The following is a 25,071-nucleotide window of genomic DNA, read 5'->3' as shown; positions in this document are numbered from 1 at the left end:
GTATATACACACTCCTCCCCCTTGCTGTAAAAGGAGACTGTGCACTTCCTCACTGTGTGTGAGGAAGGTGAAGGTTTTACTGCTCCATGGATCACATCTGTTTTTTCACTGCTACAAAGATGAAGACCTGGACTTTCATGCTTATCCTCACACTGGTGAGTGCTCATGTTGCATATATTCGGATTACTGCAAATAACTTGTCATATTTTAGCTAAGATTCTGGTTAGATTTGGTCATGACTGTACAGGGCTGCTTTTATTCATGAATCATTATAAATGTGCTTATAACTTTTTTTTAATCAGTGTAAACCTTTCCTATGCAGCTTCATGAGCTCCATGCCTCACTCTCATTAACTATAATTCTCTGATAATTTAGAAACATGTTGCAACATACATGGTTCATTATATTGCCTCAGGCAAACTGCACTGAAGTTAAGTACTTTAAAGCACCTTTTTATACTCAATCATATCATCTTGAACACAGTCTCACTCTTAGGGTTATGGGTGGGGTTGATGACTGTATCATTTCTTAGTGGTCCATCAAAGGAACTCGCCCTTGTTCAATCAAATTTGTACAATTTTTAATGAGATCAGGTTAATTATTAGGTAATAAACTGCAATGTCATCACTGAGCACTTCAGATAAAGTGGTATTGTGTTATTGCCATTTATAAGTTAGCTTTCATAGTATTATAAACCTGATTTTTTCCAAACTTTAAATATGTTATACAATGTCTATAATCAAAGGCAATACCTTATTAAAGATGAATAAGGCACTGTTACAGTTACCAACTAAAGGTATTAAGATTAAGAGAATATGATTTATGACAAAGAAGTATAATTCTAGTGAGGATTTATGAATAAATTTTGAATAGAAAGTATTAAATTATCACATTTTAGCCTAACTGAAGTGATTTAAGACATAAATAAATCCCATCAAACACATTTCCTCATGCTAGTCCCAATAAGTCAGGGTCTAAGAACATTACATACTACTTGATTATATACATATATATATATATATATATATATATATATATATATATACACATACACACAGGGGGCACGATGGCTGCTTAGTGGTTAGCACGTTTGCCTCGCACTATAGAAATTGGATGGACGGTTATATCAAATAATGTGTGTGATTTGTCTTGTTGTTTTGGTTTATCTGTCTTGGGCTAGGGTGTTTCAGGATTTTAGGGCTATTTCAGACAGATGGGTGGCCAGAGTGTGTCACCTCGATATTTGATTAGCTACATTGTGTGTAGCTAATCAATTCTTTTAACACCTACCCCTTTGTGAGAAACTATTAGAGTGTATGCACGTTCTGCATGATGTTATGCGTGCTATTTGACGGAGATGCCTACAGAATGCATTGTAGCTTAATTCAGTATATTGTCGCTTAATTTAGTATACTGCAGCTTAAAACACTGTAGTTAATTCAATGGTCTTTTTAATTTCCTTTTGCTTTCTTTCTTCTAGTTTCCTTTTTCTCCCTGCTAAAACTTATATTAATATCAGAACCTAGCAATGGTAGATTAGCATTACATAATTAAACTTTTTTAACTGATTGTTTTACTACACTATTTATGCTCTATATGGTTAAAATGCCACACAAATGGCATTTCTCAAAGCAGAGATTATGCGACTCTGAAAGATTTGGTCTATGGATATCCTATCCTACTGTCAATCAATCAATCAATCATTCATTTTATATTATATATATATATATATATATATATATATATATATATATATAGACTAACACATATGGTAATGCAACATAGTTCTTATTGTATTAAACCATTCAATACAAAATGCTTATATTATTAAAATATTTCAGCATTTAAAATGACAAACAAGAACAAAAAAATGATTTATTTTCATGGCGTGCCATTCATTAAAAAAAGGAATGCACTAAACCCCATCCATTCATGTCCTCAGGTGTTTGTCAGGAGTGAAAACATAAACATAAAAGTCTTTGGTTAAACTTCAAGAAATTAAATACTCTTTCTAATAGAATTAGAAAAGATTATACAGAGAGGGATTAGGGATTTGGTGGAACACTTGTATAAGTTCTTTCCTTATTTAATTCCCAAAGTGGCAAGACAAAAAAAAAAGAAAAAACACTGAACATGTTCAGAAACGTTGACTTTATGATTTGGTAGACAAACTAAAAGCAGCACCACTCCCGTTGACAAAATATTGACCTTTAAACCTGCAGTTATTCCCTCTGGGTTTCCTGTAACAAACAACACTGTTTCTTCAGAAAAACTGAATGGTTTTGACTGAATAAGTGGCATATGTGCCATGAAGCAATCCTAAAATCCCCAATAATGCAATAGTCCAATGTATTATATTGAGTACATGTGCATATATTGAGTACATGTGCATTTCACTACTGTAAAATGGAACTAATTTATACAGCACTCTCAATCTAGCCAGCTTATGACTTGGTATATTTTCTTACAAAAAGAATTGGGAACGAATATGAACGATTATGTTGTCATGATGGATGCGTATATACCCAGTGAGAAATTTTAAAATCAAGTTAGGCAAGGGCCTTATGCAATAATGTTTCTTATAAAAACATTAAATTAGATCACTTCATTAAAGTAATTGATTCACTTGATTTGGTTTACTTTTCTATCATTTTTGACAATACAACACAGGTGTTTTTGGCTGAAGAAGCATGAACAACATTCAATACTGTGCAAAAGTCATAGACAGCACTGTTTAATTAATTATTTAGATTGATCAGGACTTGTTGATTATTTTTCTATAACAGCAGCTCTGTTCACAGGTTTATATTAATGTGCTAATTCTAATACTTTATTGTTTCCATAGTAACAAATTACACAATAATTTGATTTGTATGGAGAACACTCCACATGAACAGATTTCTAAAAACGTATGTAATTCTCGATAAGATTTCTGTAAGGAGAGGTTTATTTAACATTCACGGAATGAGTCTCCAGTGTTACACATTTTTTGTTATAAAGAGCTGACACTGGAGTCTCTTTCTATGAATGTTAAATAAACTGCTTACTGAAAACTTCACCATATTCCCATTATCCATTTTCTCATGGACATTTCAAAACATTAAATGTAACTATAAATGATCAACAAGGTATGATGTTTTGTTTGCAAAACTGCTGTGATATATGTTGACTAAAATAATTCGGCATGTGTTGTTATAGGCAAATCATCAACTTTGAGGTAGTAACTACATTTCCAAACATTAATATTTTTCCAAAAATACAGTGCTAATGCGAAGATGTTTGTATTTTGTTAAATATAGGACCATATTAATTAGAAGAACACAGTTTCTGATTAAATATCAAACTGCACAGATAAATGAACAACCTGACATCTAATTTCCTTATAGAAAAATGTACATGTGCAACAGTGTGCAAAAGAATATTTATACACTTTTAAATACAAATGAACAACCACAAACATGTTCATAAGGAGGTTTTTACATATTGATCCCTGTGTGCTTCATTACACTCAGTTATGGGATAAACACTGGTAAATGCGGGTGTTGATTATTCGGCATATTTGGTTTATTTGGTTTACTATAAAAAAAAAAAAAAAATCAGTTAATACAAGTGTTAGTTACTTTGCTCATTTTATAAATAGTAATTAAAAAGTTCATAGTTTGTTCATGTTATCTAGTGTTTTTAATAAAAATAATATCCATATACATACACACACACACACACATATTATATATATATATATATATATATATATATATATATATATATATATATATATATATATATATATCAGTTAAGGAAACCTTAAAGGAAGACATCATCATTTTTAAATTACCCATTAATGATAAGATCTGATGTAGTTCGGATTTATTTAATTAAATTTTTTGGCATGCACAATATGTATTTTCTAATTTGATATTATGAAATTCATGTTTCATGTTTGCTTTTTCAGCCAAGGACAAAAAAACATAAATCTTCTTCTGTCATAAGAGAAAAGAAAACAACAGCATATGCGTGAGATAATGTGATCTCATTTAATGTTATTGCAAAATACAAGAATATTTTTTGTCTGATTCGACCGAAACATTTCGCAGTGTATGAAAATGAGCACATCTATCACCTCACATTCTTAGCTGTCAGAGGAGATCACGCACGAAAACCTGGCTCAATTTAGCATGGAATATAATACAGGAGTCTATATAGTAAATATAAAAATATGGACTTGTAACTGAGGTAAAAGTCTAATCGTCACCTCTTCACTCGACTGAACTCTGTTCATGCTAACATTTCAGAGAAATATCTGCTGATTCATTCACTTACTTCTGCCTTCTGTACAGAGTGTGTACTTTTCTCTGTTCTGATGATGATGTGACGGCACAAAAGCGTTGCAGAAATTTTGACAGCCACTATCTGCTTACAAACTGAATTGATTAGGCTTATGTCTGTTTCACTATGGCCCGTTAATGTCCAAAAAAATCAAATCATGATGTTCCCTGTCTGAGGAAATCACACTTATCCAGTGGGGTTTTAAACAACTTTAGGCAGACTGACTGCGTTTACCGCTGTGTTTGTTAAACTGGCTCCTTACACAGCAAAAAAAAAAAAGAAGAAGCCGAAGCAAGATTTAATGTAATTGAAAATATTTCCGTGTCTTTTTAGTCAAATTTACACACAATTTTTCCATCTATTGGTCATTAATCATGATTTATAAACATAAACAAATTGGGCCTCATTTATCAATATTTTAGTAAAGTTCTGTGCAAACTAAATGAACTAAAAACATAACTACTGTTTTGCAGGAAAAAAATCACTACTTCTGAAACATTCTTGTCCCCTTATATTAAACATAAAATATCAAGGGAATTCAAGTAAACATGCAACATCATGTGACTGATGCGATCACATAAAATTAATTATTAATCATCTTATAAATCACGTGACTAATAAAACCACATGCCCTTCATATGAAAAATGAACGTGTTAATCATGTGAGAATTATCACGTAAAAATAACAACATATGCACTACTAGTGTCTAAAAAACACGCAAGCAGTACAAGATACTGAAAATTAATTCATACCTACAGCTATGATTTATGTCTAAACGCTTCTCACAATCATTTTATACCACACCTCCTACTGAAAGAAGAAAATAAGTTGGACTGTGATCAACATATAATTGGCAATGATGGATATGCAGCTGGCGTCAAAGTAAACAGCCAGAGGTAAAAAACGTGTTCCTGTCAAATCAGACAAAAGAGACTTTAAGTAAGCTGAACACCGAAAGTTCACGCTACCTGATGCAACAGGAATGTTTGGCCAATGACTTTATTTTAGTGTATGATTTTTTAATGGTGCAATTAATATTCTGTCACATCTCTTCCTTGTTCACATTTTAGAATAACAATGGAATTACAGACAATAATAACTGTAAATAACAATAAAGAATAATTTTGTCTATAATTTTGGAAGATTAAACTAGATAAAAAATAGATTTTAATAAGTCTATAATTCTTTGTCATCTCTAAATAGGCTTATGTGCTCTTACTCCACACTGTGAGTCTCCAGCATCAGTGTTTTCAGAACAGTCAGACGTGAAGCTGTTACTTTACATTCTTCTACACTTCAGGACAAAGAGTTTTGCGCTTCACTGACATCATAAACTGCAATTTTTTTCATCTTAAATTCAAATGAGAGAAAAATAGAGTGAGGGAAAAGAACAGTATGGGAGAAAGAATAGTATGGGAACAAACTAACTGGGGATGTTTCACAACAACAAACATTAAACTCTTAAAATGACTGTGGTATAAGAAGAATAAAACACTTCAGGTTGTGGTGTTAGAGGAAAATAATTAACCTTGGGGTGGTGACAGGAACATCACACCACCCCACTGGAACAACCTGTCATGTATTATTCCTTACACACTGAATAAATACATAAAAAAAATACATATAAAATATTAAACATTGTTCCAACAATGACCTAACATTTAACAGGTTGCTTCTTATTGACTTTGAAAGAGAACACTGGAAAATAAACCAGTTAACCCTGTAGATAAAAGACTTTTGGACAACTGCCAAAAAGCGTGGGATTGAAAAAGAAATGCAAGTTCAGTAATGAAGATAATGTGCTAATAAATGCAGTTCTTTTCAAATAAAGAACCTCGTGTCAGGACAAGTAAATGGCGTGGACAGCATTCATACAGCTTACAGGCCATTTGATTTAAATTAGTGAAAAGACTGTGTGCAGGACTTTATAAAAGTGTAAAATTAAACTCAAATGTGTGCAAGAGCTCGAAGGGACCGCTTATACCATTTAGAGCTGGCCTTCACACACAGGAAAGATGGATACAATACAGAAGACTGACGTCTTGACATTTTTCACTGCGTCTTTTTTCAGTCTAAAAATGAAAGTTACCCTATTTAACCAACACCACAATGATAACAACCTGAAGTATGGGCCTACAGGAAGCCTTCACAGATCACTTACATTTAGTTTGTGGGAAAATGTCTCAAAAGCATGCCACTGTCTCCAATAAACTCAAACAGGGTTGCCAGGTTTGTGTGATACAAGCAGAAATGCAATTTTTAAATATTAAAATTCATTATGAAAGATATTTAAGCTAGTGGATTGATTATGGGATAGTGTCCCTGAAAAAAGCAGTCACAATTAAATTAGAAAATATCTGATTTAAAAAAGTACAAAGTAAAATTTTATTTAGTTATCTAAGTTTAATTTATTTAAACACGACTATTTTTATTTAGTTTCTTTTTTCCTATTTATTTTTCCCTATTTTTTAAATTTCTCATAAATATTTAGCATATATTTAAATGAATTTCTTCTTTTATTTATTATTCAATTATACAAGTGCTCACTTAGGAAGAGATCAGAATAAATACACTGAAATGCCTGAAATTACCTCATGGAGGTTTTCTTTATTTCTCTTAGTGTGTAGTTGCAGTGTCGGCCCACAGCAAAGTCAGGCAGAAGAGAACATGGATCATCGACTCCTTCAGTATAGAGGAAGAAAACCCTGGTCCTTTCCCATATACACTCGGCACCGTGAGTAATGTCTTTCTCTCAGATAAACCTGTACGTGTGGAATGTTCGTGAGCAGAGAAACTAGAATTTCCCACACTTATACACCTGAGGTTATTAGCTGTACATTACCTTCAATACATGCTGAAAACACACAGTATGGAATTAGCATATACTCTAACACACTGTGTGTTTTATTTATAGCTCATTTCTTACTAATCACAGCGGGACGCAGATTGTTAAAGCTTTAAATGTTAAGTGCCTTTTCTCAGACTCTGTGTACACAAGCACAAATATTTCTGATCTTTACAATAAAACTGTTGTGCTGATTCTGTTATGGTGTGATGTAAAAAGTGTTTAGTGTGTGATCACACCTCCAAAATCCAAGCAATGTATTGTGGGATCTGAAACTAGAAAGCCAGTGGAGATTTATTGTTTTTAAATATTGTTTTTTTTTTTTATAAGATATAATATGTTTGAGTCTTGAAGCCCAGGTATTCTCTGCTTATTTAAAGTTGCAACATTCCTCCTATTAAATATCAGAAACTACATGTGCTATATATAACAAAATTACACTTATTTATTAAAAACACTTATTTGTATGGCTGTGTGATAAAATAATATCAACAAATAATCTTTATCTCAAATAATTTTATTAAATTCTAATTTCTTTAAATTATAAACTGACTAGAAGCAGCTGGTCTGATGTGAACGTTTGTAATTTTTAAAACTGTAAACTCTTAAAAACGCTTTTTTATATATTTAGATATTTAACTTTTTTTTTTCTAAATATATTTAGATATTTATCTTTCGCCCCTTTATTTCAGTGTTACATTTTTTTCTTAATATTTTGAAAAATATTTTTCAGATTTTTGTAGATATTAAATAAAGTATCATCAGTTTTAGTTTTTACACGCAACGCTACTACTTTGCTGGCAGCTTGGGAGCGAACTTAAATATCATGATATATATTGTGCATCATAGAAATGTCTTTGCGAATCGTGATATGACTGTTGAATTCTCCAATCTGATTGGTCAGAAGGTGTTGATTACTTTCGTTTAACAGTAGCTCTGACAGCAGTGCAGCGCCACATAATCTAAGCCTAATAATAAACAGACCTGATCATTCTGCCAATTCCCGCCCACCAGCCAGCTCTCCCCTATCATACAACAGCTACCAACCAGGAAGAGTGAAGGTTAACATGTGCTTCCTCCAAGGCAGGTGAAGCCAGCCAACTGTGTCTTTTCAAACTGCTGCTCATGCTGTGCCACAGGGCAGCGTAACACATTTGTATGAAAGCGCTATCAGCCCTGTTCTGCATACATGAGCTCACAGATGTCCACTGTTTTCCTCGTGATTGACAAGAGAGAGAGAGAGAGAGAGAGAGAGAGAGAGAGAGAGAGAGAGAGAGAATATGCCCCTCCCACTCACTCCCAGCCATGGATGGCAGCAGCATCATAGGAATTCAAACTCGTGATCTTCCGATGATCAGGCATACGCTTTGTTGCTCACTCGTGGTCTTGTGCGCTCACTAAAACATTGCACAAATTTCTTTCTTTCCTTCTTCTTCTTATTATTATTATTATTACTGTATGTAACCACTTTTATGTGTTTTTGTTTCAGATTCATGTGGAGAAGAAATATTTAGTAAATTTCATACTCAGTGGCAGTGGTGTTGATGAGGAACCCAAAGGTGTGCTGAGTATCAACAGTAAAACTGGCGAGGTTCTTGTGCATAAAAAAATCGACCATGAAGCCTTTCCAGTTCTCAGGGTATGTATGACCTTATGACCTTAAAGATTAGAGTGACAATTATAATCAAAATAATACCAGGTATACACAAAGCAGCTGTGTACCTGATAAACTGATACACCTTTTAATGGACACTGAATTATATTCGTGAAGTATCTTACATTTACTGTATTACATGATTCACTGTAGAATTCATGTTCAGTTGAATTAATTCATTAATAAGAACAGTGTGTTTAACACAGATGTAATTTACCAGCAATGACTGAAGGCTGATTTTTTTTTTTACACTTTTGCTAATTTGTTTTTTATTCATTTATTCAACAGTGTAAATGTTAATGCAATATAAAATCTTTGTCCCTATTGCAGCTCAAGTTTGAAGCAAAGAATGTCTCCAATGACAAAGTGGACACGAGGCTCGGCGTTGAGGTCAAGATCCATGATATTAATGACCATGCCCCTGTTTTTAAACCTCTTAACTATGAAACAACACTCAACGAATCTGTACCTCAAGGTGGTGTAACACTATGCATACTATATTCATATACTATACAATACAATGAACTGGGCCACTTTTCTGCCAAATCTTTTCTTAAAGATTTTTGAAGTAATACATTAAATACATTAAAATAATAACGACAATAAAATTACATTAAAATAAAAATAATTACAAAGTAATGTTTAAGCAAGTAAATTAACATACAACAGTTATAACGTATAATTAAACTGATTGTATTTTTATTTATTCATCTTTTTACTTGTTTATTTACTTAATGAATTACTTACGTAATCATTAAAACTGGATCACCCGAGCAATCAACAACAGATGTTTTGTTGTATTGCGATGGTGTTGGCAAGCTTTCGAAGTTGTTTCTATTTTCGTTTTTGCAATACATATCCTTGGGAAATAATTTTTTGACAGCTCCTTAATAAACCCTCTATTATCATGACACTGGTGATTTTGAAACATTGTTTTCAGTGTTACAGTGGTATTATATAATCGATTATCTTCTCCAGAGTAAAGAAAGAATAAAATTTGGACATTTATTTCGTGAGAAACAGCAGTGACAAACTCATATGTATCAGCTGTCTGATCTAAGACCAAGTCTGATCTAAGACCACAATTTTGAAAAATTTGATCAGAAAATTTCCATTGCAGATAGGGTTCATCTGAGTATCACTGAAACGTTTCCGCTGTTTTGTGGCTGGGTTTGTCAGTGTGGCTGAGGTTGCAGCTGTTTTCTGAGTTTGTTATATCACTTTCTAACACATTTCTCTAATGTAACGCATGTCTTGTAATTTTGAATGAAAGTGTTTTTGGATTTTGCAATGCATTTATTCTATCAGCCAGCTTGCAGTGCAGGCAGCACATGACCATGGCTATATCCATATCCAACAAGCAACTTGGACCAAAACTATATCAGTGCAATTTTAAAAAGAAAACTGCTTATTCATCATATATTAACTTAAAACCTCAGTCATGACTGAATTTTCTTCCCCAAACCTGGAACGAGCCTGGAAAATTTGTTAGTTGGTAGGTTTCCCACTATCCTCTGTGTGGCGGTTGTCAGCGATCTCGGTTTGTTTCAGGAAAGAAAGGAATGGGATGATTTTAATGAATTCACAAAATGCACAAAATGGGAAATATCAGTGGTAGCCAATGTAACATGCATATGTGTGCCTAGAGCATAAAGCATTTATTGGTTATTTATAAATGATTATTATGCACTATTTAGAAATAATCATAAGCTTAATCATGATTATGGCTTACTGAAAGTGTTACTAAGTTCAGAAAATGTTCAAAAGCTAACCCTGCCTCTACCCATAATTTTAACCACCGTTTTTTTCCGTGCACATTTTGTGTGAATTACTGCATGTGGAATACTGAGACTATGCTATTTTGTACTAAAACAGAGTGTCTCAACAGGTAAAATGGTTATGACAGTCTTTGCAACAGATGGTGATGACGCATCCACCTCCAATGGCACCTTTAAATTCAGACTTGTCTCAGCCACTCCAAAAACAGATAATGTTGAATTTTATATGAGTCAGAACATAAACACAGGAAGTATTTATTTCAAAGGCTGCTTGGACTATGAGGTAAATACATTCAGTGCTCTATTGCATGTAGTGTTTTATTGTACTATGCTGAAATCTTTTTCCCAGCAACATGGTTTTATTAATGGTTCTCCAGATAACCTACTTGAGAACATTTAAGAACCAACACGAGTTGGAAACGAACACTTAATCAGTGGTATATACCAAACAACTGTTTGTGGGGGAAAAAAATCTAAAAAAAAAAAAAAAAAAGTAACAGTCATCAATAAAATTTCACAAATTCACAATCAGAAAAGACATGTATACAACATCAATTTTTAGGTTTCCAATGAAAAATTAAATATCATTTGCACATTTTGTCAGTAGCAGAGTTTACCACCCTGAGTTTGTGCCACCTAGTGGAATAATAGAGACTATCTCTTTTTTTGAATGTTTCAATTCAGTTACTGTCCACAAAATGATTTGAATTTTGAACATGGTTTTGATGGACAGGATAAGAACCTTTCTTGGGCCGATTCAGCCCTGTGGGCCCTAAGTTTAACCATGCATATTCATTAAATAAAAAAGAAAGAAAAAAAGTTGCTTGTAACATGCTAAAATAACAAATAATTATTATATAATAATACGTTAATGATTATTAATTATTTCCAGAAAGCACAGAAATACACCCTCATGATCGAAGCCAAAGATAATGGGGACAAAGTGCAGCTGTCCAGCACGAGCACAGTGGTCCTGAACATCATGGACCAGAACAATCACCTCCCTGAAATCACTGGTCACACAGTGAGTACTAAACTGTTTATACTATTAAGCAAACTAACTTATCAATCTGCTCATATCAGACTGGACTGAAGTGTAAATATAGTCATCTAACAAATAAACAAATGAATATGTACTACATTAATTTAAGCTAATCAACTAAAAGCTCAGTCTTGATATTTCAGATATTTGTATGATAAAGATAAGATGTTTTCAGGGTCCTGGAAAAATACTAGAACAAGAGAGTGGAGTGGAAGTTCTGCGTTTGCAGGTAACGGACAAAGACACACGAGGTTCACCAGCCTGGAAAGCTAAATTCACTCTTCATGGAGATCAGGAGAACTATTTTAAAATCCAAACCGACCCCAAAACTAATGAAGGAATCCTGACTGTTGTAAAGGTATTTAGGTTTTTTTGACAAAGAAAATTGCAAGCTGTAAATGTGTCATCTTGTCGTCTTTGTTGTCTATGATGTATCCATAGACTGCATACACAGTGAAACTCACTACATGTATGTGTGGCAGCCTGTCATCATGTAGTTCTGAACTTTTCCCTATTTTGTAATATTACAACCTGTAACTGAAATAGATTTAATTGGAATTATGTGTCATGAATCTACACAAAATATCCCACAATACTGAAGTGGCCTCTAGCTAGAGGTGGATGTCCACCGAATGTCTGTGACCGGAAAGACAGGCATTAGTCAGAGAACCAACCAAGAGACCAAGCGTAACTGTGAAGGAGCTGGAAAGATCCACAGCTCAGGTGAAAGAAGCAGGTCACTGAACAACCACAGCCCCAGTATCTGGGCTTTATGGACGGGAGGTGATCCATATGAAATCCTATTTAGAGTTTGCCAAAAGACACGTTAGATACTCAGCAGACAAGTGGAAAAAAATGAAGAATTTAACTTTTTGGCACAAAATCTTTTTACCCTGAGAACCCCCACAGTGAAATGTGGTGGTGGTAGCATAATGTTTAGCGTTACCCTTGGTCTCTTAGTCCCTTCTCTAACCAAGCTCCTCTTTACCCAGTCACTGACATTTAGGAGACATCTTCCTCCAGGCAGAGTCAGTTTATGCCAAATTCTTTCCATTTTTGAAAATTCTCCATTTAATATATTCAATGTTTGGGATTTTTTTTTTTATAACCAAACCCTGATTCATACTGGGACAGAACTTTGTCCCAAACTTGTTTGACAGCTCATCGGTCTTCATGATGCTGTTTGTTTAGGTCTGGTTTTTTTTGTAACAAACAGCCGTCCAAGGACAGGTGTATTTATTTTGAGATCACATGACTTGCACACAGGTCGACTCCACTGAACAATTTATGTCTTACGATGGGGATGATTGCAGATGAATACTTCTATGATTTTTATTTGTAAATAATTTTGCAAACTATGCTGAATTTCCACTTTCCACTTCCATATTATAGAGTGAATATTTATACAAAGCACTGTAATTTACAGTGTTTCAAAATCTGATTACCCCCATAAATGAAAAGGTACATTTCTTTAAGTAGGAATGTCAAAGCCTATTTTGGCAGAAAAACACAATTATGGTCAAAACCAGATTTTCTCTTCTTTTTTTTCAGCTGATTTCCAGAATTTAGGCACAGCAACATCCAACAATGCATACTCTCTGACTGCCAAAGTTCATTTTCTAGAAATAATTTTTCTGTTACATTGGGGACAATAATAATAATAATTTGTTCACACCTGTCACAAACTTTTTCTTGCTTTACTAAATAGGCAATGGATTACGAGGTGCAAACGTCAAGAAACGTGTCAATCAGTGTGGAAAATGAGGTGCCCTACTTCTTCTGTAAGGTGAAAAACCCTACTTCAAATGGCTTATGGGAAATAGAGACTTTTTCTGAAGGGTCCAGTACGGAGGCAGCTAAACTTCCTAAGCTTTATCCAGTCACCATTGCTATCGAAGACATTAACGACCCGCCAGAATTTGTACCACCTGTTAAAGAAATAATGATCATGGAGAATACAAAAGTAGGAACTCTCTTGGACACCCTTACAGCCAAAGACCCAGATAAGCCACTTGGAAGCTCATTTCAGTAAGTGGAACTACCTTTTTAAAGTTGTCATTAGATAACTGTTGAACTATGCTTGACTCTTAAAACTATTAGATAATTCAGACTATTAAAAATTGAAAAATGTGTATAATTTGTGAGTGTGTGACAAAAAGGATCTTATGCTAAAACGTGGCATAAACCCAGGATTTTCTGGCAAATTAAATTGGCTCTGCTTTTATATAAAAATAAAGCTAAAAAATAGTGAATATTGGCTTTTTTTTAGTTAAAAGTGGCTGCCAGGCCATATTCTGGCCACAGGTTTGCCCGTAACTGATCTAAAATGACTGTATTAAAAATGCACAGTACACTAGGATCCAAATGTTCAAATTAATTAATTACCAAGAACTGCAACTAGATATTGACACCATCTTGATATCTCTATCTCTTCTAGCTTTATTAAAGGAGAAGATAAAGATAACTGGGTGACTGTAGATCCAAAGACTGGTCAGGTGACTGTGGCCAAGGTCATGGACAGAGAATCACCATTTGTGAAAAACAATACCTACAGTGTCATTGTGTATGTTGTAGACAATGGTAAGATCCATTGACTTTCATTTCTGATATACTGTAAGTAATAAGTTGGGGCTCACTGGCTTTGAGCTGTTGGGCAAAAGGTTGTGAGTTAATCTCTCAGTACATCCAAGCTGCCACTGTTGTGCCTTTGAGCAATGCCCTTAACCTTCAGCTAATAAGCTCAACTGTAAGTCATTTTGGATAAAAGCATCCACCACATGACAATGTAATTCTTACATTGTTTTTCTCAGCAATCTAAAAGAAACCTTTACCTACTCACCTCATTGGTATTAGAATTCAATAATGTTAGGGAAGCTCATTCCCACCAGACAGAAAGAAGGGGAGAAAAGCATGACTCTTTGTTCCCTTTATTTTTGGCAGCGATGGTGTGTCAAAATATTGTCTTATTATCTCAAGATTCTAACTTAATATCTCCAAATTCTGACTAATTATCAGACTTATCACAAAATTGTGACTTATTATCTCAAAATTTGAACTTAACCTAAAAGTTGTATTTATTATCTCAAAAATGTCAATAATCTCAAAATTCTGACTTATTATCTGAAAATTTTACTAACTATTTCAAAATTCTAAATAAGTTTGAATTTCAACATACTGCTGCTGCCAAAAATAAAGGTTAAAAAAAGGTTAAAATGGGCTTACATAAAATGCTTTATGATGTTACAACAAGAATAAGAATGTTGACAAGGAACAGTTCAAAGAATGTACTTGGTTCCTAGAAAGTATCTGGACTCTTATGTAACACTTGCCAGCAATAGAACTAACCACACAATGCCTTTGCACAACACAGAAATGTGTGCTGCTGCTTTCGCTAAAAGCACTAGCAACAGCAAACATTTCTATGTTGTGCAAAGGCATTGTGTGGTTATTAAGTTGTACATAAAAGTCAAGATACTTCATTTAACCAGTTAAAATGACTGGTTTTACTTTTAGTTTTGTTCATAAGCAATTTCGCATGCAGTAGATTGCAAAAACACAATGCGATCTAAATGAAACGGCAACTTTTTATCACAGCATATACAGCTTATATACTCATACATGCACACAAATATCAAGTTCTATAACAATACAAAGACTAGACTATAGTTTGATGATCTATCTTGACATAGCTAGGCTAAATCACAGTGATATAACTGGAGTTACTCTTAAAAGATAAAAAAAAAAAAAAACACTAAAGAAACTTCTCAGAAGAAGGGAAGATGTGCTATAAACTCATGGAATTATAACCAAATATAAGATCTGTAATGGCTTCTACATGCTAAAAGTAAATCCTGGCTCAGGTTGAAAAGATTCTGTTTTTATTTTAAATGTTTTAATTGTCATCATTAAGCTCTTCATGGAGCTCATGGGTTTGAATGGTCTCAAATTAACACTTATCTTTGTCTTTTTGAGATTTCTATCAGCTACTTTTAGCTAATAGGCACATCTTGTAAGGTATCTTGTACGATGGCTCCTGTAGGGAACACCACTTATTTAATAAGCTGAAGAAAAATAGTATTCAGGTTCTTTGTTGGTCATGTTCCAAACTTATTCTAACTTATATCCTAATGTACCTCTTAGACTTTTGTTTCAGGATCCTAACTAGGAACCCACAGGGGAAGAGCAAGTCTTGAAGAAAATTCTCTTTCTGACCCTTGTGTTTTAATGGACTTCACTCTGTAGACTACATAATCACCTATTTGCTTTTTTTTCTCATTTGACCTACAGCTCAACCTCCACTGACAGGTACAGGAATGGTGCTCATCCATCTAGGAGATCAGAATGATAATGTACCACTGTTGGAGGTGGACAAAGTGAATGTGTGTTTATCAGACAAGGAAACCATGACTAACATCACTGCTGTAGATCTGGATCTTCCACCATACAGTGCACCATTCCACTATGAGCTCCTGGGAGATGTCAAGGGAAAATGGAGAATCGAACCAAACCATGGTACATCCTTTCACTCTATCATCACTGTTTGTCACATAAAATTGGGATAACAATATACATGTACCATGGTTTCACGACTCTAAATCTGTAAGCATTCTCATTATCCATCTGATTGGAAAGTTCTATTTTGTGGACTTAAATAGCTTCATTTTTAATTAGGTCCATAGCCTGGACCAGAGTAGGTGTGAGGAATCCAGATTACCTTTACAGCTTGGTGCTTCCCATTACCACAAGAGACAACAAATAGGTTATAGCAATAACAAAAAGTTATTACTAGCTAGGCAAGTTAGCTAATTAGCACCTCCCACTAACAAAAATCAAGGAAACAGGAAAAAAAAGGGAAAGAAGTGAAAAATGTGGAGGAATGATTGTTTGTGGAGATGTGGGCAGCGAGGATTGTCTGTTCTGCAAAACAAATTGGAGGTGTAGTGAAAAGTATTTTTATAGTAGGAATCATTGCTTCGTTGCTTATGTCTTTTCTTGCTGTTTGTTATAGAGAGCTTACACTGCAAGATTCACCGCCTAGAATTTCAAACATGCTTGAAAATATCAGCACGTTTGTGACAGCCTGTAGGCCGATAAAACCACATTGCTGACCTGTTTACACTACACAATGGGGGTGCACAATAATTTGACCCCATTTGACCCAGATCCCCAAAATTAGTCTGTGAAAAAAAAAAGTGTGCATTCAGCACAAAAGAAATGTGAAAAATTATTAAACGTCTCACTGGGAGCCCACAGAAGGAAAAAGAATACAAAATCAAATCAAAAGACCACAAATTGCTTAAATTGGCTAGAATCAAGCTACAGTAATCAGGTGTGCACCACTTAGTGAAACCAGCAGTGCCAGGGCAAGAATGGACTCATGCCTTTGGCACGGTAGTCAGTAAGTAAAGTTTCCAAAACAAATACACAACTTGGCAGCCTTTTAGCTTGTTTGGCACTTTTTGCTTTGTTCTACCCACAAAACACGAGCACGCACACACATTCATAGACACACACACAGCTCACTGCTGAGTGAGAGAAAGAGAGAGAGCCAGAAAGAGAGATCAGATATCACATGTCACATGTCACGCTAGTCGTTACCCACCCAGCTCCTAAGCCTGGCGGTTAACCACGCTCCCACTGGCTTTCATATGACACATTATGCTGCACGCAATGTTGTATAAATACTATATATCACCCTGCGAGATGAAAACATTGTTTTAAGCGAAAGAAACCTGTTAGTCTTGAGTTTTATCACAAATGGAATATGCCAGTATCTTATTACAGGCATCTCCCTGAGAAAACAAATGCTGCCTGAACAGCACCTTGTGAATTTTAGACACCTGAGTCATACTTGGATAAAATGGCTCGACTAGAAGAAATACAGAGTATTCTACATTTCACCCTCTCATAAGCAAATAAAAAAAGGAAAAATATGTCTAGAGAAAATGGGGCAATTTATACAAGATGAACGAGAAATGCAAGGTGCTTTCCATGCCAAAATTAATAAAACCTCTGTTGGTGCAAAGTATCGGCAAATAACTCTAAAAATATAACAGCTAATATACTGTATAACAAAAAGTCTGAACGAAAAGTTACATGCCTTAATTGATTATGCATGTTTTTGTTTATTTTAATGCTTTGTATCCGATTTTCCTGCTACATCTAATGAATTTATTGCTTGTTGGCTACACAGTCAGCAGTAAATTTACTCGAGAAGATTAGACTTAAACAAGCGAGTGAGCACTATGACCAAATGCCCTCCAGTCTTTTAGCTTCAGATCTTTTAAAAAATATATTTATTAAAAATAATTTTATAGATCAATTCTAGCGATTTATTTCTGCACAGTTTAATCCATATTCTTAGGAATAATGGAAGGGAAACAATTTGCATTAGTATCATATTAAACTATTAATTACTGATATTGTACAAAAAATCAGAATGCTGAATTAATGTGACATAATGAATCTATAATCTGATCTCTCTGCAGGAACGACTGTGAACCTAGTCCGAGAGAAGAACGTCTATTCAGGCCATTATGAGTTGCAGATCAAAATATCAGACAACCAGGGCTTTGGTTTGGTCCAAAACCTGTCCGTCACTGTGTGTGACTGCACCAGCACACCCAGCTGCCATGTTCACAGATCTATGAGTGCACAGCCAAGCCTCAGCGCCATTGGGATCATAATCTTTGCTTTGTTGTTACTGCTAGGTAGAGCTGAGATTCAGGAATACTCACATTATGCATTGGTGTAGCTTTCACAAAAGAAATACAGAAATAAACACTTTGTGTTATCATCTGAATGAAACATATGACATAAGAATTTGAAATAATGATGTGAACAGAGCATCCAAATAGATATTCAGTTTCAGCTGAACAATAAATTTTAGGTTTCTCTTTCTCTTTATTAAACAATGTACTCAGTAATTATGATCAGATGAGTAAAATATTGGATATTATAATTAAATAATTAAATATTAGAAAATGCTTAATAAGTGATAGAATAAAGTTTTTGTAGCAAAAAAAACCTCTATGAACACAAGCTACTTTCTAATTTAACAACATTCATCTTGCCTAATTTTCATTTGTAGTATTAGGATAGACTGCACTTTGTAAATATATTCATAATGAATCATTTTAATCATTAATAATAATTAAAGATGCTTCTACATCTTAAAGCTAAATCTTTGGATTAGTCTCACAGATAAAACAACTGAAAAAACATTTTTTTTTTCTTTTTTTTTTTTTGGACAGCGTTCCTTTTGATGACTCTTTTGCTATCCTGCAAACAACAGAAAACTATGATCCCAACTGACGATGTTCCTGACTGGTATCTTATTAACTCCAACATTGAGACGCCTGGCACAGACTGCAAGGTTACTGAAAATACATTATAAATACATTATAACATTATATATTCACCTTATAAATACTATAATATGAAAATTCCTCATTTTTTATTATTAGTATTTTAAATGCAGGACAAATCTACAGTATTAGTTACAGTAAATACATACAAATGTACACTTTCAGAATTAATAGCAACCCTATCATATATCATAAACATAATCACGGAAAACAATATTATAGCTTTCCTATCAAAGGTCAATTTCAAACTGCATTCCTACCAAATGTCACTGTGCCTTTTGTACTTAAAAAGTTAAAACATTTTGTGAAAATGGAGGTTATGATTCATAATAAGTTGTGTCTGTGTGGTATAATTTTCTTCTCTTTACAGCATTGTCAGTAAAGGATGCATTGTGTACATGTACTGTAATAACTCTCTGCTAATAACGGTTATCTTTTTCGTAAAGATGCCAGCTAAAACAGCCCAAATGGACATGAGTGAGGACATTGTGAAGACATCCAATTCTGTAGGACCTCAAAATGGGATTTCCACACAGATGTCAGTGCTTCAGAATGTATGTGATATCACTAAGCACAAATCTTGTACAACATAGTACATTTTATTATTCAGTATCATGACAATGTCTATTCTGTGTGCATTATATTTTTAACACATTTGTATAGTTATAAAATTTCTATCATTAGTGATATTGATAGTGATAAAACAGTTTAATATAATCGACACAATCCCTTTTTGATGTTTGTTGTCATTATATATGTCAAATACATGAACTTGACTACTTGATTAAATCTTTTAAGGGTTTTTGTGACTTTAGGTTTTCACAAGTTTGGGAGCTGCTTTTAGCACAAAATGCAGTGTGAAGTAACTCTTAATAGCCTAATAATAGGATTAAGACAACTTTTTCTAAGTTACAAGCATTTTAGCTACAAGATTCTTTATAAATGAAATTGTAGTTAGGCTGGAACTTATGAAGAGAGAACACAAAGTCACACAGGCACCGGTTTCCTAGAACTAATCAATCCTGGCCATCTCTGTGATACACATCGGCTCACTATTTTTTTTCATTTCCCTCCTGCAGGGTTTCCGTCAAAGTTTTGGATCATCCACTGAACAACAAATGATAAGGAGATCTCTCCGACGGGTAAATCTAACTTTTTAAATGCGATGTCTGTTCATTTTCCATTTACAGAATGTCTGTAACATGAATTGCTAGATTTATGTTAGTGGCATTTGCGGTCAAGGCAGTTTTGGGGGGGTGGAGTTTGATAGTGTCATACTGCAAGCTCTGAGTCAATTCGAGTTGTAATAAACGCATGGGAATAATATAACAATGTTCATGTTTAATTCCATATAAAATGAACACTTAGCTGATGTAAAGTTAGTTTGCCATTGCAAATTGAAAATTTACAAGCTGTGGATGAATTTTGCTACATTCATTGTACATAACATCTGAAAAAGCCTCTCAAAGCATGTATACATGTAGTGCATTAAATGCATTAAACCTGAACCTGCACTCACACCTCAATACAAACTCCAAGTGGTTCCAGTTTATCATAGGAATCAAAATGCCAAATGCAGTTTTATCCTCTTGCAATGTAGTTATAATGATGGAGTCTATTAGCTTTTCTGAGCTGAACTACTCTCAGATCCAGGGCCTTTAAGATTAAACTCCTTTGTTCACAGGCAAATTCTTTTCGGGACACTTGCCGTGCATGACCTGTAACCATGGGGCTAGCCTGAACTTTGCAATTTTTTTGTTGAACAAACAGGATAATGTAATCTATGCTGCTGTAGTTCTTCTGAGAACCTTAGACTCCAAAATACATTTTAAATATCTTTCAGTGATGATGTATCCATGGTGACTGGCAACAATACATGTGATGTCTTTATAGTTGAGGCCTAGTTGAAAGTATACTTCTATAAACTAGACAATATTCATTCAGCTACAGCATAACTGCAAGATAGAATTATTAGGCACGCTTGAATTCACCGCTCTTGAACTGTAAACCATTTTGGGTGCGAATTCAGTGGTGTCTGGTTCACATGTGATAATATCTGGTGCACACACAATAATATCTGGTGTGCCTTTAATAGTACCTGGCTTGCATGCAATAAAATTCTGATAGTATCTGGTGAGCACATGATAGTACATTACACCATGTCTTTTAAAATGGCTCCACAGTTGACCAGGTTTTCTAGTATTTACATCTTAAAAAAATAAAAAATAAAAAATAAAACTCAAGTACTACAAGCACTTCAAACACTTTGCATAAACCCTGGAAAGTAGTGCTGCATAATTGGACAATAAAGATGTAACAATGCCAAAAATTCACTGTATCAGTTTAAGCCTGAAACTATAGTGCATAAACTCAAAGGTTATAATTAAAGAAGTTAAAGAGTTAAAGCAAGATACAAGACGACAAAATAAACAATAATTAGAAAGAAGTATAATCTGTTGGGACAATTTAGAAGTACCTAGGCTTTAGGCACCGTGTCACATGAAGCTAACGAGCTGAAATATCAAAAACATGATCATAGACATGTATACTATACACAGTATAGACTAGACAAGGCAAGATACAAGACATAATTAAACAGAACAAGACTAGAAAAGATTCAGAAAAAGAAAAGATAGCAAGACAGCACATGGACAAACCAGCCATACTTCAACACGGTTACAGTTATATGACACATCGTTTTTCATGTGTGCACATTTCAGAGTTTGACAAGACGTTCTTACCGGCAGATCAACAATTATGATATGATGGTAAGATGTTATTCTGCTATTTAGATGTTAGACTCAGCTATTTAGTCTATATATTGTACTCTTTAATACATCTAATATGGCACTGTATGCAAATGCTAACTGAATTCAGTGACTAATCATTTTTATGAGTTAAAATACTGACCTCTTGAAATTGGTTGATTTTTTTATGTGCATGCAAAAGTCATTGTGTCAGTAGAGGTCAGTAAAATCCTTTCAGAATCCTTTTGGTTTGAGGAAAATGACAGTTTAAATAAAGTTGTGAGTTTGGTATAGGTTTTTCAGTATTATGCTGACAGTAAGATTTGAACATAGCTGACGTGCTGATGTCTTTTCCCCATCCAGGACTCAATGAGCAAAAACTATTCTACTTACAACTCAGATGACTTTCATATGAGACAAGCGTTGTTGATTCAGCTTAATCAGGTAATGCTGCACTAGTGTTACATTTGTTTCATTTTTATGTGATCTGATGACCCAATCTCATGAGAGTTTCAAATGAAAGAAGTCAAGAAAAGTTAAACCTATCTAAATGTATTTAATAGCTAATGAGGTAATAAGGTAAGATAAGAACTACATTCTTGTTTACATCAGTACAGAGGACAAAGTAATGCTAAACACATCCTGATCTGGTACATATAATGTGGGTAACTTTACATTTTTATTACACAGTAATGTGCTTGCAAACCAACCAGTCATTTACAGCATTATAAATGTTAATAATAACCCGTGTTCACAGTGGATTATGGGTGATACACCTAGCCACTGAGAATAACATTGAATAAATACTTATGAGGAAAAAAACGGATTAGGAAGTTTGAATCTATTCTCCGTGTTCTCTAGCATTTCGGATGGAGCAAGGAATGTTTCAACAACTAAACACCTAGTCTCGTAAACTTCCTCTAGTGTACTTGAACCTGCTCTAGCTGAACTGACTCAAATGAAACGATACCTTCTGAGACCGGAGATGATATGTTTAAGACATACAGTGGGTGTTTTTTTTGTTTTTTTTTTTTCATTAAATGAAACGAAAGAAAGCGACAGCTGATAAGAACTTACTCCCACTTCCTCCTGGACTTTATCACACCCTTGAATGATTTTTTTCTATCAGATAACATATAATAATAATCACTTTTTTTGTCTTCTCCTCCTCTACAGCGACTCCTCCAACTCCAGACTCCACAAGAGGAGCTTGGCGATTATGAGCCGCACTGCTATGCAGATGAAGGCGAACCCGAAACAGGCCAAAAACTCGATACCATCTCCATTCCTGAGATAGATTTCTATCCAGACATCCTTACAAATTTAGATTTCCAATTCAATAAATTGGCAGCTGTGTGCAGGCCTGATCTAATGTCATAGTTTGAGTGAAAAACCGAAACAGTAATAATCAGTAAATATTTTTGCTGACTCTTTGACGGTAGCTTATGGTTTGTGCTGTATGCTTACATGACACTAGGATGTGCAGGTTATCATGATTTAGCATGCCTACCTCATGGACGGATGGGTAAATTGACGGATGTACAATATTATTAAACTGATGTGGGTTTACATGGTTCTGTACACTGAGCATCAGCAGAATGATTCAAGCTCAAGCAAAAAAGCCTTTATTCAAACGTCTATTATATAAGACTTTGCCTCTCAAAATTCATTTAAGTGAGAACGTGTTGAACGAGTTCTCTTTTTGCCAAATTCATCTACAGTAAGCGTACTTTAATTCCAGGAAATTGTGAACCCTGGAAATGTTTGCCAACAAAAACCATAAAGACGGGCTGTAGTCCAGTGACTACAGTAACAGTCATATTAAGTAACAGTCATGATTCTTCTCACTGGTATTTTTGGGTCTCGGTTGCAAAAACTAGCTAAATGAGCCACTATGTTTCCTACATCCAAACAGCCCATAGGCATGTATTTTAATCCACCCAGGTGAAAAAAACAGCTTTATTCCAAGCTCAGGTTACTATCTGTGTGGAGTGTCGTATGTTCTCCCAGTGTCCATGAGGATTTCCTCCTCTGGGTTGTCCATTTTCCTTCCACCTCCTAAAAACATACCTGTAGGTGGACTGGCTACTCAACATTGCTCCTAGGTTTGAATGAGTGCGGGAATGTGTGTCTGAACTGAGGTCCCACCCAGAGTGTATGCCTGCCTTGCTTCTGGTTTTCTGGTATAGGCTGTGGATCCACTGAGACCCTGATCAGGATAAAGCCTTTACTGAAGATGAATGAATGATGATGAATGAATGAAAAATTGGAATGGTATTTTTCAAAAGCTGATTTAGAGAACATAGCTTTGGTTATGGTTATCAGTTATAATGGGTTTGTACTGTCTTTTGTAAAGTTCTGTATTAGAAGTTGGTGGAAGATTTTAAACTCAAAGGACTCCTACTCTTACTTGGAAAGACCTAAAAATTATTTGAAGAGGAATGTAATTTTTTTTTTTGGTGATCATACATACTAAGGGTGTAATTCAAAGCCACTAACTGTATTTGTATAATGATCTAAATATCTGCATCTGTATTCAGATTTGAACCGCTGTCAGATTGTATTATGAAGCTGGGACACAGTGCTGCTGTGAGTCAAAATGGGGTCCTTTAAGCAGCATTTCATTAAAATGTCCTATGATTTTCTGGGAAGCTTTTCTTTTAGTAACAATGGAGAACATTGATATATAAGAACAATGAATGTACATTTTTTTAAGACCCCAGCAGAGCTGCCATGTGCACAGAGCATGGTCTGCATGGGCTACGGGAGCACTGGATCTATAAATAAAAGCATTTTCTTTTATGAATTTCAGGCCAGTTTGTGTAGAAATATGATATACATATGTTTCATTTTGGAGCTCAGTAAGGCAGGTTATTGGAGCAAACCTTTGACAATGCACAAAAAAAAAAAAAGAAGACCACGCCTCATATTTATACCTGTATATCTGATTACATCCTTACAGGTTTAATGAATGAATCCTGTAAAAGTATTGTGTTCCTGATAATGAATGTATTGTCTGAATGTTTGAATGTTTTTTTTTTCTTCCAGTGAGATCTCTAGTCTCAATCTGATGCTCTGTGAACCTTTCTGACAAGTTTGTTATTAAAAATAATAAACAATAATAATATTAATAATAAGACATGCATATTTCCATGGACGCACTTCCAAACGAGACTAGAATCATTATGATGAGTCAGTGATACAGACACATACATTTACAAGAATGTTACATTTTAAAATCATTCTGTGGGGTGCTTGAGCCTGCAATTGCTCAGGTGTGTTTAGATTGGTTCTATCATTTGTAAATTGTT

The 25,071-nt window shown here is 34.4% G+C and overlaps 1 protein-coding gene across 1 annotated transcript; it reads left to right on the top strand.

Annotated features, from left to right (window-relative positions):
• LOC113545653 (cadherin-like protein 26) lies at positions 1-24,675 on the top strand. The gene is made up of 17 exons (XM_026945085.3): positions 1-155; positions 6,948-7,061; positions 8,662-8,811; positions 9,157-9,301; positions 10,715-10,887; positions 11,497-11,628; positions 11,822-12,004; positions 13,355-13,674; positions 14,084-14,226; positions 15,934-16,158; positions 18,135-18,356; positions 18,900-19,021; positions 19,460-19,567; positions 20,093-20,155; positions 21,734-21,781; positions 22,124-22,204; positions 22,937-24,675. The coding sequence occupies exons 1-17, from the start codon at positions 87-89 to the stop codon at positions 23,138-23,140; spliced, it is 2,502 nt and encodes an 833-aa protein (XP_026800886.1). The 5' UTR covers positions 1-86; the 3' UTR covers positions 23,141-24,675.
• The last annotated feature ends 396 nt before the right edge of the window (positions 24,676-25,071 follow it).

This window comes from Pangasianodon hypophthalmus, chromosome 16, assembly GCF_027358585.1.
Source record: "Pangasianodon hypophthalmus isolate fPanHyp1 chromosome 16, fPanHyp1.pri, whole genome shotgun sequence".
Taxonomy (NCBI): domain Eukaryota; kingdom Metazoa; phylum Chordata; class Actinopteri; order Siluriformes; family Pangasiidae; genus Pangasianodon; species Pangasianodon hypophthalmus.
This window is presented reverse-complemented; position numbering and strand designations above follow the sequence as displayed.

Coding starts and splice junctions, on each gene's coding strand:
- LOC113545653 (XM_026945085.3), top strand. CDS start 87: ATGGATCACATCTGTTTTTTCACTGCTACAAAGATGAAGACCTGGACT. Junction 156..6,947: donor TCATGCTTATCCTCACACTG/GTGAGTGCTCAT, acceptor TATTTCTCTTAG/TGTGTAGTTGCAGTGTCGGC. Junction 12,005..13,354: donor GAATCCTGACTGTTGTAAAG/GTATTTAGGTTT, acceptor TTTACTAAATAG/GCAATGGATTACGAGGTGCA.